This window comes from Brassica rapa, chromosome A03 (genome assembly GCF_000309985.2).
Source record: "Brassica rapa cultivar Chiifu-401-42 chromosome A03, CAAS_Brap_v3.01, whole genome shotgun sequence".
In the NCBI taxonomy this organism is placed as follows: domain Eukaryota; kingdom Viridiplantae; phylum Streptophyta; class Magnoliopsida; order Brassicales; family Brassicaceae; genus Brassica; species Brassica rapa.
Genome location: NC_024797.2, coordinates 9,355,401 through 9,373,566, shown reverse-complemented (window position 1 = coordinate 9,373,566; position 18,166 = coordinate 9,355,401). Strand labels below are relative to the sequence as shown.

The 18,166-nt window shown below is 33.3% G+C and overlaps 5 protein-coding genes across 6 annotated transcripts; 3 read left to right on the top strand and 2 right to left on the bottom strand.

Annotated features, from left to right (window-relative positions):
- Positions 1-129: 129 nt before the first annotated feature.
- LOC103857738 lies at positions 130-5,126 on the top strand. The gene has a single exon (XM_033288798.1). It carries the CDS (start codon positions 3,202-3,204, stop codon positions 3,952-3,954), a length of 753 nt encoding a protein of 250 aa, XP_033144689.1. The 5' UTR covers positions 130-3,201; the 3' UTR covers positions 3,955-5,126.
- Positions 5,127-5,838: 712 nt separating this feature from the next.
- On the top strand, positions 5,839-7,813 carry LOC103857736. The gene has a single exon (XM_009134959.3). The coding sequence runs from the start codon at positions 6,505-6,507 to the stop codon at positions 7,375-7,377; it is 873 nt and encodes a 290-aa protein (XP_009133207.1). The 5' UTR covers positions 5,839-6,504; the 3' UTR covers positions 7,378-7,813.
- A 1,108-nt stretch (positions 7,814-8,921) lies between these two features.
- LOC103860043 lies at positions 8,922-9,623 on the top strand. Its single transcript, XM_009137654.1, has one exon. The coding sequence runs from the start codon at positions 8,922-8,924 to the stop codon at positions 9,621-9,623; it is 702 nt and encodes a 233-aa protein (XP_009135902.1).
- Positions 9,624-10,549: 926 nt separating this feature from the next.
- On the bottom strand, positions 10,550-14,418 carry LOC103857735 (NADPH-dependent aldo-keto reductase, chloroplastic). Of its 2 annotated transcripts, XM_009134957.3 has the most exons (7): positions 13,382-14,399; positions 13,066-13,116; positions 11,923-11,999; positions 11,741-11,828; positions 11,204-11,479; positions 10,869-11,117; positions 10,550-10,779 (listed from the first exon to the last, which is right to left on the bottom strand). In XM_009134957.3, the coding sequence occupies exons 1-7, from the start codon at positions 13,499-13,501 to the stop codon at positions 10,693-10,695; spliced, it is 948 nt and encodes a 315-aa protein (XP_009133205.1). In that variant the 5' UTR covers positions 13,502-14,399; the 3' UTR covers positions 10,550-10,692. The 2 variants fall into 2 exon arrangements, with proteins under 2 accessions (XP_009133205.1, XP_033144688.1); XM_033288797.1 differs by lacking the exon at positions 13,066-13,116 and having other exon boundaries at positions 13,382-14,418.
- A 1,257-nt stretch (positions 14,419-15,675) lies between these two features.
- LOC103857734 (NADPH-dependent aldo-keto reductase, chloroplastic) lies at positions 15,676-17,784 on the bottom strand. Its single transcript, XM_009134956.3, has 7 exons — positions 17,539-17,784; positions 17,241-17,291; positions 16,970-17,046; positions 16,812-16,899; positions 16,332-16,607; positions 16,008-16,256; positions 15,676-15,893 (listed from the first exon to the last, which is right to left on the bottom strand). The coding sequence occupies exons 1-7, from the start codon at positions 17,656-17,658 to the stop codon at positions 15,807-15,809; spliced, it is 948 nt and encodes a 315-aa protein (XP_009133204.1). The 5' UTR covers positions 17,659-17,784; the 3' UTR covers positions 15,676-15,806.
- Positions 17,785-18,166: the final 382 nt, after the last annotated feature.

The following is an 18,166-nucleotide window of genomic DNA, read 5'->3' as shown; positions in this document are numbered from 1 at the left end:
GAGAAGCAAAAACAACCTTTTGTTAGAATTCATTTTCCAAGAAAATATTGTGATTTTCCTTGTTTTTTTTAAGTCAAACGTCATTCTATCACTTAATCTTGAAATGGTCTGAATAACTATACTTGAATAAAACAACCAATTAAACAATTTCTATAAAATTTTATTGTTGTTATATTTAAAAGATCTTCGGTTCCATTTTATCTTCTTGAATATGATAAATTATAAAATCTTATCCGTCGTAACATTCAAAATGCAACTAAAAGTTTCTTTAAAAATTCAGAGAAAAAAGAGTGAACAGTGTATGTCGAACTCCTGGTTCCCTTCGAGCAATGCTTCCGCCATGTCCCCGTCGCGTTTCACTGCTGGTGATGGCTCCATCAAAATCTTGTCCGTCATAATTCATAAGATCTTCAGTTCCATTTTGAATTGTGCAATATGCTTTCCATTGTCCGTCATAACATTTCTAAATCTGTTCTTTTATGCCCATAAATTATATAAGTGATATATCAAGTCATATCCATCTACCAAACATATATTCTCCAAGCATAAGGCTTGAGATGTTTACAGTTGGTTGTACCAACTCTGCATTTGGTTTATTTGCTATGAAGTTAGGGGTTAAACCGATTTCTTTTCTTACATATCTTATCAGTTTAAACGGATTTCTATCGATCTTTCTAAATAGTTTATCATTTTTTTTTTTTTGCAAAGACACCAAATTATTCATAAACAAGGGTCTATGTCTATCTCTAAATCCACGATATTATTCTTCCACCAAAAAAAGATAATCTATATCAGTGAATATGCTGAACACATGTAAAATATGAAGATGAAATGGTGTAACTGCTAGAACCCACGTTTAAATCGCTGAAAGACATTTAAAGATCGCATGCGTAATATACTCGTGTAGTTCCCCACATCCAAAACAAATATTGTCACATCGCATGTGATTGTGATTTCCATTTAATCTGTTTAAACGGTGATCATAAATATAAGTACATAGATATTTTTTTGGTAAAATATAAGTACATAGATATATTCATGTAAAAAGGATTTCAGAAGATTTGTTGATTATTCATGTATATTATTTGTAGTTTTTGTGAAATTGATTTAGTGTCTTATTTTAAAACACTGTTACCAAGATTGGTCATGAGTATTTAAGGATTAATAAAACTAATTTAGAAATATATATTCATATATTAATTTGAATAAATTTAAGAATCCAAAGCTAATGTTTCACTTTTGTACAAAAACTTGTAGTAACCAAATCTTGTTATCTTTCTTGATATAACATAATAATATTTATAAATTTTAAAATCGTAACATTACATACAGTACAATGTTCAAAATGTTAACACTCAAGTTTTTTTCATAATCCATATTAAAAGGGATTTAAGTTAATAAAAATATCACATATCTGTCGTTGTAATAATATAGTGTACTATTTATTAATCAAATTTTCACAAAAGTCTTTCTCATTTAAAAAAACAAAATTACTTAATATAATTTAAAATAAATATGACAATTAATGATATTAGATAATAAAAATCTGATAACAATGTATATATCATCTATCATTAAAAAAATACTATTAAAATAAATTCTTACAAATAGCTCTTTTTAAGTTTTTGTCACAAAATAGCCTTAAAAAACAAAATAGTCCATTTTTATTTTAAAAATTTTAAAAATTATTTTTTATTTTAAAAAATTTGAAACTCTATCCTCGAAACCCCACCTCTTAATTCTAAACTCTAATTCTAGAATAGTTAACTCTATGGTAAAAATGTATTTTTACCCTTTAATAAAATTTCTTTTGGTCATTTTTCTCATTAAAAGCTATTTCTGTGACAAAAATTTAAAAATTGTTATCCTAAGAAATCTCTTTTAAAATAAACTAAACAATTACATCAACCATATAATAAAAATTTAGATTTTTATATATGTTATATTTTGAATTTTTAATAGTGAGTGTAATTTATTAAAACTGTTAAAAATCTCATATTAAAAATTATGTGATCAATGGTTTAAACTTTTGTAATAAATACAACTAATCATAAAACATATAATTGAGAAAACTGACCTATATATTAAAATATAATATATATCTATGTTAATATTTTAATGATATAATAAAAAAATATTGTTTTGATTTATTTACCATACAAAATGATTATAAGTAAATAAGAATATTTGTTTTTGATTCATGAGCTCGTTTCAATTTAATTATATATATAATAGTTATTTGCTTCTAAGTTATTCAATATATATATATATATATTTATAATTGATAAATACACTTATAATAAATAATAATACATAAAAATAAGTTGTGTAAACTATGCTAATTCCACTTTCATGAATCGTACCACTATCATACTATTAATTAAAAACTTTGGATGAATTGATAATGATCTTTAGTGTCCCTGTTAAGATTAGTGGGAACTTAAATAAGAATTGATATGGTTTAGTTGCGTTATATCTATACGAAAGAGATCGATTCAATTTTTATTTTTGATCGATTCAAATATTGATTTAGTCATTTGTTCTAAAACGAAACCTGCTTTCAAATTAAATAGAAATGATTAAAAGAAATCATTTATATATTATCACATAGATAAAAACGTTACAAATATATACATTTTTGTTAGGAAAATAAAATAAATATGTTCTTTGGGTATCAAAGAGAGCTGATTCCCAAACAACAAATTTACATCATAACTTTCAAAATTACAAGCACATGGAAGATATAAGAACAACCATGGAGTAAAAGCTGATTCCCAAACAACAAATTTAGCTATGGTCTACGTCTTCGACTAAAAAAAGATTGTACACACATTGATTATACACAAATCTCCTAGGTGTTTCTTACATCAAACAACTCCTCAGATATAAAAAAAAAAAGCAAAAATAGTGGTTACATTGACCATAAATTAATATATGGTCATTATGGCCAGTCAAGTAGCCAAAGTCAATGACTGCTCTACCACGATCTCAGAGTTTCTAGAATTATTATTCTTGGACAACTAAACAAAAGTTTATAAATTTGTAACCACAACTAAACAAAGACACTATTATTTGTTTGATATTGTCTAAACAAAATTTATACACAAGTAGTCTAACAACCAGATCTTTTTAAAGCACCTCGCATTCTCTCAAATCTAAACGATTCTCAAGAACAAGAACAAAAAAAAAAAGAGCTACGAGATGTCTTCGTCAAGGCCAGACCAGCACACACTCCATCATTTCACCCATATTCATCCATTAACGAAGGTTGACGGATATGGCGAGTTCACATGCGGTGGCTGCAAAACTTTTGGCTTTGGGAAGACCTACCGTTGCTCCTGGTGCGACTACAATCTTCACGAACACTGCGCTACGTGCTCCCCTACTCTCTTCAGCTTCATCCACCCACAACACGAGCTCAAACTAGTCTTTAGAGGACCAGAGCAAACGCACCATGAAAAACGTATGTGCAACATCTGCGACGAACCAGCCGAAGGGCTCTTTTACCAATGCCATCATTGTGGCTTCGACGTCCATCCACTCTGCACACAGCTGCCTCAGCGCGTGAGACACGTGCCTCACTCCGCTCATCCTTTAGAGTTGAGTCACTGGGGAGCGAGCCGCACGTGCAAGGTTTGCAGCGGTGCAATCAGGTCTTGGCGGTACAAGTGTAGCCCATGTGGTTTAGATGTTCACATGGAAAGTGTTAATACGTCTGCAGCGTCAGTAGCAACAATTCAGCAGAGGTGTTATGGGCCACAACCGCATTATCACCCTTCTCAGTATTATCATCCTTATTACAATCATGGATATACAAACCATCAAGGTCAGGTTCAAGAGTCCACTCCGAGCATAGGAAGAAGAATGTTTGGCATTTTAATGGCTCTAACCGTTGGGGTTATCTGCAATATTGTCGCTGCGCCGGTCTCTGATGCCTTTACTGGCGGCTTCTGAAATGGCACTTCTCTTATATGCTGCCGTTATATATGCTTATTTTTATCTATTTCTTGTGTGGTTGTTTTTTTTTTCAATTTTTTTTATAAATATATTAAAAATGTAATTAAAAAATTTAAAAAGCAAGTGTTATCACCACCACTTATACGCAACATGATATAGCCAGAACATGATCCATCACACTGCAAAACCATTCAACGTACCATAAATATACAGTATGTTATCACTTAGCAGATTCTACGATATGCCGCTTTTTCAGTCGAATTTACAAGGATTTAATTATCATTTAGGTATTAGTTTTATTTCAAACTAACAAACAACCATATCTTGTCATAACTTACCTTGTTATGTGACACTTGTCTTGATCTTTGTGAATTTGATCTTAATTATTAATATTTTGATTTGGTGTAGCAGTGCTGAAGCTTAACTCTCCCACTCCCGAGCGTACGCGAACGTAACACATCTAACAAATCCACTCATCAGGACATAATTTTCTATCAATATATGTTTGATCCTCATTACATTTTTTTATTTAATTTATAGTTCCCAAAGTTCATTATTCATATGTATACTTAAAAGTAGGCATAGGCGTTTGGGTACCTGTTCAGGTTCGGATTTTCGGATGGAGAGATACAAAACCCGTTCGGATTATTTTATACACCGGATTGGGTTCGGGTTTTTAGGGTTTGGGTTCGGATTATTTCGGGTATAATCGAACTGTGTAACAAATAAAAAAAAAATCTATGTATCCTTATTTGACTTTGTGAGACCAGAAACAATATTGTTGAAGTTAGAAGATTGAGCAACTTAATATAAGATTTATGATCTTTCTGATTTGTTATTACGTTGAGAAACACGAGTCTATATTCTTTTCTTCGTGTAATTTCTATATGTATTATCTTGAATAGAAAATGGTAAAGAATCCATCTATTCATAAATCAAAATCAAATAGACATCAAAATCAAACAGAAATCAAACCTGGATAATCATGAATGTTTGAGCTCATGCATGTGTAAAGAGTAAAAAGAAAACAAATCGCAAATCCTACTTGTAATCAAATATAAATAAAAATCGCAAAATATAGTGATTCATACATGTAATCAATCATAAAATGAGTTTAAATATGTACTAGACATATACGTTGAAGAAGAAGAAGATGGAAAGATGAATGAGAATGGAAGATGTAAGTTTAGGGTTAATAATATATATATATATATATGTATGTATATTCAGGTACTTCAGGTAACTGGTTCGGGTATTGGATATAATCAATCGGGTACGGGTATCCGGACTGGTTGAATCCTAAACCCGTTCTGTTTTTTTATAACGTTTGTTCGGTTTTCGGTTCGGTTCGGATTTGGGTTAATATACCCACGCCTACTTAAAAGGGTTGCTTAAGTTTTCGGTTAAAACTTATACGTCACGGTTTAGGAAAAATACAAATATCGCTCAGAAAAACAAATAAGATTGTTTTCAAAATGTCCGTATGATATACTCTCTGTAAATATATCTTCAGTTTGGAATTTTCAAACCTTTTTAAATAATTTGTAAATATTGATATAAAGTTGCTCCATACCACGAAAAGAGAGAGAAAATTAATCATATACTAGATTTTGACTCACCTTTAAAAGAACGGTATGTTTTTTGTTTGACATATCTTTTAGAAATTGTATTTTCATATTTATGTGTTTTGAATCATATTTGTGTTTTTTTTTGTAATCATATTTGTGTAAAATATTTTTTTTTAAATAATTAATAAGAAATTTTAATAATTGTATTAAAATAGTTGGACTAAATCTATATAAATAGATCATGTTTCTAATTTAATAGAATAGATTACATCAAATATATATTAAAAAAAAAAAAAATCTAACGGATAAAGCATATACAAATCAAGTGAACCAACAACATTTGTTCTTTTATCATACTCGCATCACATGACACTTGAAATTTTATAAAGTGACAATAATGTCAATTTTTGTTTTTAATGAAATATATGGTAGGGGACAAATATAGACGTGTTAATTACAAACGACTGAGTCAACGTGACCGTGTTCGTTTAGTTAAGTGTTAAATGGAGCTTTGAGATGAATCCAATGGCTTGGAGAGTTGGAGATACCACTGGTGCGTGGCTACGTATCAGAGATCACTTCCAATTGAACTTTAATTTATCTCATGATAAGCTTTGATAGTTAATTTATTAATTAGTTATATCTGACTGGATTCAAACACAACCTTCTCTCTATTCAAGCCTATCCAAGGCCTCACAAACCATCTGTTAATAAAAGGAAATGTGGCTTATGAGAAAGAGGCCAAATGCATTGACCAGTAATGCATGTATACTCAGTCAACTAAATTACTCTATACCACACGTTATATGTATAACAAGTACGTTAAAGTTAGTTATTATTCATAGCTGTACAAGTAAACAAAAGTTCTACCCTTTGTAACACGACTCATTGTTATATATCCCAAGCAGTGTTTGGATTGGTCTAAATTGTATTCCTCTACTCTCTCAAATCCTAACCATTCTTAGAAACAAATTTTGAGATGTCTTCATTGAAACTAGAACAAGAAGTGCTCCAACATTTCACTCATGTCCACCCTTTAACGAAGGTTGACGACTTTGGCGGATTCATATGCAATGGCTGCAACACTTACGGCTCTGGGAAGACCTATCGTTGCGCCTCTTGCAACTACGATCTTCACGACTGCTGTGCCACGTGTCCCCGTACACTCCACTGCTTTGTGCATCCCCAACACGAGCTCACGTTAGTCTTTAAAGAACCAGCAAAGATGGACCATGATAGACGTGGGTGCAACATCTGCCATGAATTAGCCGAAGGGCTTTATTACCAGTGCGAGGCTTGCGGCTTCGACATGCATCCACTTTGCTCGCAGCTGCCTCAGCAAGTGAGCCACATGTCTCACCCGGCTCACTACTTAGAGCTGAGTGATCATGGAGCAAGCAACATGTGCATGGTATGCCACGGTGTGATCCGGTCATGGCGGTACAAGTGTGGTCCATGCCGGTTAGATGTTCATATGGAGTGTGTTAATTCGTCTACGTACCATCAACCGCAATCGCAACCGCAAGTTCATCTTTCACAGTATCAGCAAATGCAACCACAAACTTATTTCCACCCTCCTCAGTATCATCAACCGCAAACTTATTTTCACCCTCCTCAGTATCAGCAACCGCAACCGTATTTTCATCCTAATCAGCAACCGCAACCGTACTTTCAACCTTCTCAGTATCCGTTACCTTGTCATAATCACGGATGCACAAATCAAGGTCAGCCACAGGGACAACAGTCTGGTCGGAGTGCAGGGAAAAAAATGTTTGGCATTTTCATGGCTTTAACGATTGGGGTTGCCTCCGATGTGATCGCAGAGACGGCTCACGATGCCTTTTTTGGCTAATTTTGAAACGACATCTCCCTAAGACCCTAACTAATATCGCTCATGCCATTATGTTATATTTCTCTGTTGTTTATGTTAGCTTCTGATTCCTTCTTTGCAATAAGCTTACATAATGCACGTGTTACCATCTTTTATTAAACTAGAGAGAGTTTATGAGTAAATGTTGCGCTTCTCCGTAAAAAACAAGTTGCTGTACTCTGCTCATAATAAACTGATAGCTATGACAAATCCATGAACATGTTGCGCACATTCAGTGACGAGTCTCATATCTCACCGACCCAAAGTTGTTCAAGAGTCTTATAAGGACTCGTCTCGTGAACAAATGACATGCCTCTCACCAGCCTACCCTGTAGGAAGCATCTTTCAGTTTTAGGAGCAAAACAGAGAAAGCTTCTTGATCTATTTGGAGTGAAATCCACTTGCCTGTCCATTCTCAGAAAACTTGGATCATGTCATCTGGTATGGGCCAATTCAAAGAGATTTATATGCTCAGCCAATATTTCACACTAGTCCTAAGAATCTTTAATCTTAACAAAACCTAGATCAAATCACAACACGTTCGAGAAATTACAGACGAACCTTAACAGACCAGGATCAGACTGCCACGTTCCGAGACCGATTGATGGAATCCTCGCTCCGGTGATCTGATTTCGTGAGCTGCGAAGATGACACTGATAGTGCAACTGATTAAGAGGAGAGGAAGAAGATGAATCAAATGAAGTGGGCCGTGTACTTCACAGCCCATTAGGAGAAATGAAACTGTTCAGTGAAAATTCTAACTTGGGCCTTAATATTTCATTCAAATTTGCATATATTTTCCTGTATATTTTGTAGTTGTGTTTTAAAAATAAATAAATCTGTACAAAATTAAAGTACATACAAGAAAAAATGTACACCAAATCTCAACCTTTTCCTAATATCAACTTGTACATATTTCATTCTTTAGTGTAATGTTGAACAATATGCATTATGTAAAATTTAATATAAATGATGATGCAACAATGATACTAAAAGCATATCCATTGCATATTTAGTAGACTATCTAGCTATTAAGAAATGAAGACATTGAAAAAAACATTTTTCATTTAAACTCATTGGCCACTTATATTTTGTGTTGGCTTCAATATTTTAAATTTAATTAAATCATTAATATACCATTTGCATTTTTTATTTATCATTTTTATGAAATTGTTAAATATTTTTTTAATGAGATTTACATGTTGAAATGGTCTAAAACAAAGTATAACATACATGTTTTGGTTGTAAACAAAATTGTGTTGGTTGAAAACACGTCCCAAATGAAAACCAGTCATGTAACTGAACATTTCAACTTAAATTCATATATACTATCAGCAATTTGCAACAGAAAACTTATAACAAAGGTGACCCTTTCTTCGGTATGAGTAGTCAACTCCACCAAAAGTCAACTAAATTTGTATTGATAATGCAACAAGGCTATTGCTGATTTTGCAAGGATTTCTATTGGTAATGTTCAAAAAACCTATACCGCTCTTAGAGTTCAAACGCCAAAACGGCAGGTGAGGATGTCTCAAGGAACACCAAAACGGCACCCGATTAACCATTTCACGCATAATCATCCCTTGACCGAAGTCAACGTTGTTGGCACATACACGTGCAATGGTTGCAAACTGTACGGCGTAGGAAAGACCTACCGGTGCAACGAGTGCGACTATGATCTCCACGAATATTGCGCCACGTGTCTTCCAACCCTCAGAAACACATGGCACGCGCCTGATCATGAGCTTAACCTGATGAGCAGCCCAGCGCACATGACCGCGCGTGTGTGCTATGTTTGCCGAGTTTACATCCAAGGAATGTTCTACAAATGCAAGCACTGCAGTTTTGAATCTCACCCGCTTTGTACACACGGTCCAATGCATGCCTCATATCCAGATGCAACGCTGACGAGGCAGAGAAGCCTGCATGACCCTCATGCGGTGCAGCCACCGTGGTCCCCGCACCATTATAATCAAGGAAACCACTTTGGGTCATACCCTTATGGTGGTGGTTATCATCCTCACCATCAACATGAGCATCAAAGTCAACATCCGTACATGAACATGGATTCCCCAAAAGCGGATTCTAAGAAAGATTCAAGTAAGGGTAAGAAGAAAAAGGGAGGGATTTTGGAAGGCGTCCAGGCAGCAGCAGCTCTAACTGGTACCGTGGTAGCTCAATTCGTAGTTACGACGGTCGCGGAAGAATATATCTTCCATGAAGAATAATCTTCTTCTGATGATTTTTTTTTTCGTTGGTGTGTCTTAATTTCGGTTTTGTTTTCCATTACATGCAAAAACATAAGTGTTTGTCTCAGTTTTACAAAATCCAGTGTTTGAAAATTGCGGTGTTATTAATTTGGATTCTGGTTTTAATACACTAAACTTAATATATTCTATACGTAAAGATCTCGACTACAACATCATATTAGTAAATCTAAGAATTCTAAAATGAACGATCTTTGTTAACCTATGACTGTAAAGGTACTTGAAATTCTCCATCTTTAAAATAGTGTTATTCATTCACATGATAATATATAAATTTTAAATGGGTATCTGCCTCAATAAGTTTTCTTTGATTTGCTTTCTTCTGGTTTGATTCGAGTTTGTTCATAGCAAGTAGATTTACAGAAAAAAAAAGAGAAGGATTAATGATTCTTATTTTTCCAATGTGAGAATAGTACCCTCTCAGAATTTCAATTTCGTGGCAAACTGACACATTCAATTTCTCATTTAGAACTGTAAATATATATAATGCAATGTGAGGGGCTTGCACACACGGTCCAATAATGAGTCTACCGTATGAAGAATATTTTATTTACCTTTTCTGATCAAGGCTTTACTTCTTGGCGTGTCCTATCTTTTCGGTGTTGTTCTTCACCAATGCAGACATATATGTATGTGTCTCAGTTTCACATAGTCGCATGATTGCGCAAATCGCTGTCATTGACGTTATTTTTGGTTTTAATACAATAATGATTCAAATGTCGATATTTCATAACTCGTTTGGATTTTTTACCTCTTGAATGTAGGGTTTGATTGGTATTGCTTCACAAAGTCACAAGTCGAAGCCATTTGCAAAATATCACATTTTCGACTTTAGGTGACTATAATATCCATTGCAAAAAGAAAAATTAGATTAATTATATTTTTAATTAAGACTTCAAAATGAAAATATATATGATTGTAAGTTTATGTAGTGACATGTCTGTTCTGTAACATTCATGAATAAACTTACAAGTTCATCATACATAAAAACCTCTTATCATTTGACAAAACAAATAGATCATTTGAAATATCACATCTCGCCATCCCACAATTCTTCAAGAGACCTATAAGAGCCCAATGTCTCGTGAACAAAGAACGAAACATCCAATAATCTAGCCTGCATGTAATCCAAATACATAACACTCATTTTTAGATCAAACAGAGGTAGAACATAGCAACAAAGTTTACGTCTGGATTCACACGTACCTGTTCAATATCAGAAAACTTGGCAAACAAGTCATCGGGTATTGACCAGTCGAAAACATCTAAGTTCTCTCTGATCCTTCCTTCATTGGTGCTTTTTGGAAGCACACTGTTACCCATTTGTAGTCCCCAGCGAAGTGCAACTTGAGCAGGAGACTTTCCAAGCTTCTCAGCAACAGTATTTAGTATAGGGTTCTTCAGAACGTCGCTCTTGAACCACGTTGTTCCTGGAGAACCCAATGGGAAGTATCCCTAGAAATAACATTCAGTTAAACATATATTAAGTAAGACACAAGTATAGAGAATGTACATGTATTGGTGAGATGAGTAATGCTTACACTGAGGTGAACTCCTTTGGATTTACAGAACTCTCGTAGTTTAGCTTGTCTCCAAGAAGGATGACATTCCACCTGATTAACAGCAGGAGGAACACGAGATAACTCCAAGAGAGTAGCTAGCTTCTTGGTGGAGAAGTTGCTTACACCTATTGCTCGTGCCTTGCCCGAATCATAGAGGGCTTCCATTGCTTTCCATGTGCTAGGAATGTCTACAGGCAAAAGGTTCTCGGGATCAAGTCCAACAGAACCCTTCTTCATCCGTACAGGCCAGTGCATCTTCAAGAAGTTCATAAATAAATTTTTACTGACTAATCTTTCATACATATTAGGTTTAAGAAAAATTATAAACAAGTTTCAACACTTTCTTGAAGATTTATGTTAGGAATAACACATCTGAATTTATATCAGATCTAAAGTAATATATTAAATACGTGGGCTAATTAATCTACTTATTACTAGTTGATGTTAGTCGAACCCCCATGAGACTTAGTTCACATTTTATCACATAACATTTCCATTGAAATGATGCATGCTTACCAAATAGAGATCGACGTAGTCAAGCTGCAGATTCTGTAGAGTTCTGGTCAGCGCCTCTGGCACATCTTGAGGGTCATGATCAGTACACCTTTAATGATAAACAAATTGAAAATTAAAGATTAGAGAGCTATGCTTTTTAATCACAGAATATTCATTAGGTTACACAATACATCAAAAGATACCAGAGTTTGGAGGTGATGAACAACTCCTCGCGTTTTACTACATCCTCTTCAAACAATTTTTTCAAAGCTGCCCCAATCTGCATAGGAGAAGGAAGTTTCAGTATATTTCTTGAGACGCTACCAAATAAAAACATGGAAGCAACAAGCTTCAAGAAGGAAAACAATTAATAACGCAGATCGCTGACAAGCACAATACACATATTAATATTATGATTGTGCTCTTTGGAAAACAAATAATCTTTGGAATATCATTAGAAAATGATAGGGTTTTGTAAAGTATTAACAAATGATTAAGCAAATCAATTTTTCTTTGCTAAAAGATACTCCCTCCGTTTCAAAATAGATGATGTTTTGGAGAGTTTTAGATGTTTCAAAATACTTGATGTTTTGATATTTTATATTAGTTTTAGCTTTATTGAAAACTGTGTGACCAATGATGTTTTATAGTTTTCTTCATGATTGGTTGAATTTGTTTTAGTTTATATTTTAAATGCTATTTTTTTAGGTAAAAGTGTATTTCTTAATTCTTGTGCATTGAACCAAAACATCAACTATTTTGAAACAGAGGGAGTATTAAAAACAAGGAAGAACATATGTAAAACCTAGTGTAAAAAGAATGTTATGATTGTTCCCAATGTTCAAGGATGTGTTTAGTTAAGCAGTTTAAGGACCACGTGCTTACTGTGTACTGTAGAGCCCCTAACTGGGACTAGAGACAAGCAGTATGTTTATATGATTTCTTTTGTCAAACAGATGTTTAAACATATATATTAGAGTATAGCATGATCTATAATAAAGTCTAAATAGGTCAAATACCTAAAATTTTCAAGAGGAATAAACATTCAAAAGAAGAATAATTAGCTAACTAAACACAAATAAATATGAAGTACCAAAATATTCATTCGACCTGAAAATTAGATATGTATCAATTCAAATTCATCTTTAGTCAGCTAGTTATGTTATTATTTTTTGATGAAAAAGCTAAATATGTAATTGTAAAATTAGATCACAGAAAACGTAACATAATTATACATACATAACAGAAACTTAACGTACTTTACAAAAACGGGTAGAAAATGTTAATTAAGATAGATACACGAACATAGAACTAAGCTTGTCTAAATCGAGCATCTATATACCTACCTCTTTTTCGTTGTCATACATCTGAGCGCAATCAATATGACGATAGCCAATCTGCAACATGGGTTAAGATTACTTAGTTATCTTCAGTTTCGAAGGTGATATAGAGACAAAAATAATATTTCTTCTATTTAGAAAAATATAGTATAACCCATTTTTATTTTAGAGTTTTTCTACTATAAAAAATATAAATATTTCTTTTTAGGAACAAAGTAGAAATATGTTGAAGATGGTCTTCGAATAAAACTCATCAATCACACCATAGCATGTAAGAAACTCGGGAGAAAATAACCATGAAACTAAATGAATAGACACAAACCTTAACAGCGGTGGTGACAGCATCACCGACGACGCCAGGAGAGGCCTGCCATGTTCCAAGTCCCACCGATGGGATCTTAGCACCGGTATTTAGCTCAAAGACTTTGATAGGGTTAGCCATTATCAGAGATTTGGCGATTAAAGAGTTTAAGAGCTCTGGTTTTGGTTTGGCGCACACAGCATTTGTCAAAGGATGAGACCGTGAAAGCACTGAAAGGTGGTGAGATGGGAGATTTAAAGGGAAATTGAGTTTTGTTAAATGTTTAGTATAACCAAGTCAGATATTGACAGTTTGTTACGTGGGCGTATCTTATCGTTCGATTAGATATCCTCTTTGCTATCCCCACTGTGATCGTCTAAGTGACACGTTTTTCCGTCCACACATTTATTTGGGCGGCCGTAATTCGTAATCGATGTTGAGCGAGCTGTTTTCTAGTTACTATTTCTTTTTTTTTTTTCAAATACGAGAAACCATTATTCATTTACAAGGTTTCTTTTTTACATATTTATTTATGGGAAATTGCTTAAGTTAAAAATTAAGTGGCTTCATTCATTTTCTACTATATATTTTTAAAATAATTTTTAATTTATTTTTATTTCGTCTATATGGAAAATAGAAAATTAGATATCCATAAATATAGTGAATTAATTTTTTTAAAATATCTACACTTTTAAAGTAAGAAAATCATAAAATTAAATATTTGATATTAAAAAAACATATTTGAAATGAAATAAAACGTAATGTGAACACCATTTCACGAGTTTACTTCCGTGTTCAAATCTAGTTTTTTTTCGTTCTTATAGAGTAGCTCTAATTATCTTTTTTGATCGTAATTGTTGTATTTCATGTGTTATATCTAGTATTTTAACAATACGAAACACATTGATATAAAACCTAATATCAAATCGCAGTATTTGTAGAACTTTTTGAAAGGTTATCCAAATTTCACAAAATAGCCGAAATGTTTGAAATATTCGTTTTAATATTGACTTTATTTCATAAGTTATCGTATTCCACCCATTGTTGGAATTCCTTGTCCTGTATTTGATTGTGCACACCTGTGAATTAGGATAATATATTTACCCGCTATTTCCGTCACGTTACCCAAAATTGACCGTCCTACTGGCCACTGGCATTCCATTTGAAAACCGTCACGCTATTTCCTATAGACAGTCATATCAAATTGTGTCGTTTTTTTTTTTTCTGAAAAGATAAATGTCTCGTTTCGATACAAAAGTTATCTCATGGTATACGTTTGCGTTGATGGCTTATGGTGTATTTTTGTTTTGTTTTCAACTGCATGAAGATTGGAGCCGTCTTAAATTATATTAAGACCATGCTCCAAAATAAATATATTAACTATATATTTAACAATGTAATGAAATAATTTTTTAAAGTTAATAGCTTTATCTATATATATTTGAGGTTTATGTTCAAATTATAAATTATAAAATTAATAATACATTAAAATTTTGAAATTTAAACTAAAGTTATGTATTTATTTTGAACTTTTTTTTAATATATTTATTTTTTTTAGATTCAGACCATGTTCGACCGCTCCAATAGCACATGCTATTAGACGGACATAATGAGAATATGTATCTAGTATTATGTCTCCTAGAGCCTTTTTTAGTATCTGAAAGTATAACGGTTAACATAATCCCTATTTAAAAAACAAATATTTTAATAAAATAGATGTATAAATTAGGATTTAGATTTTTAAAATAATAATTATATTTTATACAATATTAAAATAAATTTAGACATATATTTGGATGAAGCTACTAAGTTCTAAATCTCTATCACTATTTTTAAATTGTACCGTTAATATTTTTTGAACACGACAGAGAAATAATTTGATATGAAGTGAAGTATTTCCGGTTTACATAGCCACATGTTGCAAATTGCTTTGTGGCATTGATGTAGAGATAAGTAGAATACGGCTTCAATACCAAAGTTTATGTATTCCAAAAAGACCTCGACTACAAAATCATATTTGTAAATATAAGAATTATAAAAGGAATACTTGAATTCTCAATTTTCAAAATCGGTTAGACAACAAGAAGAATGGTTATCATTCTTATTTTTTCGATGTGAACATAGTAGTATCTCCAAACTTCAATTTAATGACACACTGACGCATTCAGTTTCTCATTTAGACAGTCTAGCTCTAATGCAATGTGAATGTAGAGATTTTGATTGGTATGTTCGCCACCATATACAACATCATACTGCCGTTTTTAGATGACTTATAGTATATTGCGAATTTCTAATTGGCTTATTAATCTTTTTTATTTAAAATTCAAAATAGGAACAAATCTGATGGTAAATCATTGGAGGGACATAACATTCATGAATAACTGAAAAGTTTGAAAGACACAAAAGCCTCCATATTATTGATAAAACAATTAGATCATCTGAAGTATTATATCTCGCCATCCCATAAGTCTTCAAGAGACTTATAAGGGCTCAGTGTCTCATGAACAAAGAAGGAAGCATTCAATAACCTAGCCTGCATTTAATCCACAACACACACAAAACTCTTAACGTAGACAAAGCCAATAAAAAGCAGGAGAACTATGTTACATAATGAAATGAAATGAACTAAGTGGAGATGTAGCCGTACCTCCTCAATCTCTGAAAACTTGGCATACAAGTCATCGGGTATTGACCAGTCAAAAACCTCAAAGTTCGCTCTAATTCTTCCTTCATTGGTACTTTTAGGAAGCACACTGTTACCCATTTGAAGTCCCCAGCGAAGTGCGACTTGAGCAGGAGACTTTCCTAGTTTTTCAGCAACAGTGTTCAGTATAGGGTTCTTCAGAACATCGCTCTTGAGCCACGTTGTTCCTGGAGAACCCAATGGAGAGTATGCCTACAAGAATATTTCAAATAAAGTGTATAATGTATGGTGCAATTTTTTTCACAAGGCAGAGAAAGTGATGCTTACGGTGAGGTGAACTCCTTTGGATTTGCAGAACTCTCGTAGCTTAGTCTGTTGCCAAGAAGGATGACATTCAACCTGGTTAACCGCAGGAGGAACACGAGCTAACTCCAAGAGAGTAGCTAGCTTCTTGGTGGAGAAATTGCTTACACCTATCGCTCGTGCCTTGCCCGAATCATAGAGTGCTTCCATCGCTTTCCATGTGCTAGGAATATCTACAGGCATAAGGTTCTCGGGCTTAGCTCCAACAGAACCTTTCTTCATCCGTACAGGCCAATGTATCTTGAAAAGAATCATAAACAAATTTGTTACTCAATAATCAACCCGTTATAAAAATTAATCCCCGTGAGCAGAAATGCTATACAGATTAGGTTTTAAGCAAAAAATATAAACAAGTTTCAACACTATATACGTTAGCTAGTCCTCCCACATCTGAATCAATATGATTCAGTGCACAACTGTACCATTGAAATGATGCATGCTTACCAAGTAGAGATCGACGTAGTCAAGCTGCAAATCCTGTAGAGTTCTTTTTAGTGCCTCAGGCACATCTTGAGGGTCATGATCCGTACACCTTGATATGAAAATGCAATGATTGAAAACTACATTTATTAATCAAGGAGTATACATTTTAAACACAATACCAGAGTTTGGAAGTGATGAACAGCTCCTCTCGTTTCACTACATTGTCTTCAAACAATTTTTTCAATACTGAACCAATCTGCAAAAGAAAAAAAGGCAACAAGCTTTTAAAAAAATTAAAAATGTAATTAAAAAGCAGATCATTGATATGCATAAACACACATGTTTGTTGTTACTTTCGCCATAAAGAGAATCAATAAGGAATTTTTTTTTTTTAATTTGATCGGTAAATGCAAGATCCATTAAATCAAGCATCTACGTGTTTCATTCTACCTCTTTTTCGTTGCCGTAGATCTGAGCGCAATCAATGTGACGATATCCGATCTACAATCCCAATCAAGATAAAACAGCTTCAGTTGTACACTTAATTACGACATAAAACTAAATGAACAAATCAATCAACATAAAGCATTGTTAAACAATAAAAAGCATAAGGCAAAAAAAAAATTTAACAGAAATAGAGAAATCTCTTTTTGTTTAGAAAATATATGAAGAAGTATGTTGAGGAGATCTCCGATATTAACTTTTAGCATATGTCCATAGAATCAGAAATTTACCAAGAAAGACGAACCTTAACAGCTGCGGCCACGGCATCACCGACAAGACCCGGAGAGGCTTGCCATGTTCCCAAACCCACCGACGGGATCTTAGCGCCAGTGTTGAGCTCAAAGAATCTAATTGCGTTAGCCATTATCAGAGGAGATGGAGTTCAAGATCGCTACTGCTCTTTGGTTCAGACGCAAACAGCATTTCTCAACTTCCTCACTCATTAATAATAGACAAAACTAAAAAATAAAATAAATAATAATAGTAATAGACAAAACTAAAAATACTAAGGAAAAGCGACAGAAGCGGGAGATTCGTGGCGAAATTGATTTCTTTCTCGCATGCTTAATTATGCCACGTCAGATATTGACCTTACGTGGTAGTAGCTTATTCGTTGGTTTAATATGTCCTCTTTGCTAATGTCTAGGACTCTAGTGTGATCATCAAAGTGATACGTGGAAAGTATCTAATTCGATCGTTTAATATAGAGTCTGTCACTATAGTGCGTAAGTATTGTTCAACTTTTTTTTTTGAAAACTAAAGTATTGTTCAAGTTCAACTTGTTAACATTTCTTTCCTAATAAGACATATTACATCACTTTCATGAAGATATCTCCATTTTAAAAAAATATAATAAATTAAAATTTTGAAAA

Bases quoted from the DNA above. Each gene is read 5' to 3' on its own strand.
- LOC103857738 (XM_033288798.1), top strand. From the start codon at position 3,202: ATGTCTTCGTCAAGGCCAGACCAGCACACACTCCATCATTTCACCCAT.
- LOC103857736 (XM_009134959.3), top strand. From the start codon at position 6,505: ATGTCTTCATTGAAACTAGAACAAGAAGTGCTCCAACATTTCACTCAT.
- LOC103860043 (XM_009137654.1), top strand. From the start codon at position 8,922: ATGTCTCAAGGAACACCAAAACGGCACCCGATTAACCATTTCACGCAT.
- LOC103857735 (XM_009134957.3), bottom strand. From the start codon at position 13,501: ATGGCTAACCCTATCAAAGTCTTTGAGCTAAATACCGGTGCTAAGATC. The intron at 11,480-11,740 runs GTAAGCATGCAT...AACTTCTTGAAG, and splicing joins ACTACGTCGATCTCTATTTG to ATGCACTGGCCTGTACGGAT. The intron at 11,118-11,203 runs GTAAGCATTACT...TGTTATTTCTAG, and splicing joins CCAAAGGAGTTCACCTCAGT to GGATACTTCCCATTGGGTTC.
- LOC103857734 (XM_009134956.3), bottom strand. From the start codon at position 17,658: ATGGCTAACGCAATTAGATTCTTTGAGCTCAACACTGGCGCTAAGATC. The intron at 17,047-17,240 runs GTAGAATGAAAC...TTTCTTTTGCAG, and splicing joins TCTACGGCAACGAAAAAGAG to ATTGGTTCAGTATTGAAAAA. The intron at 15,894-16,007 runs GTACGGCTACAT...GATTAAATGCAG, and splicing joins AGTTTTCAGAGATTGAGGAG to GCTAGGTTATTGAATGCTTC.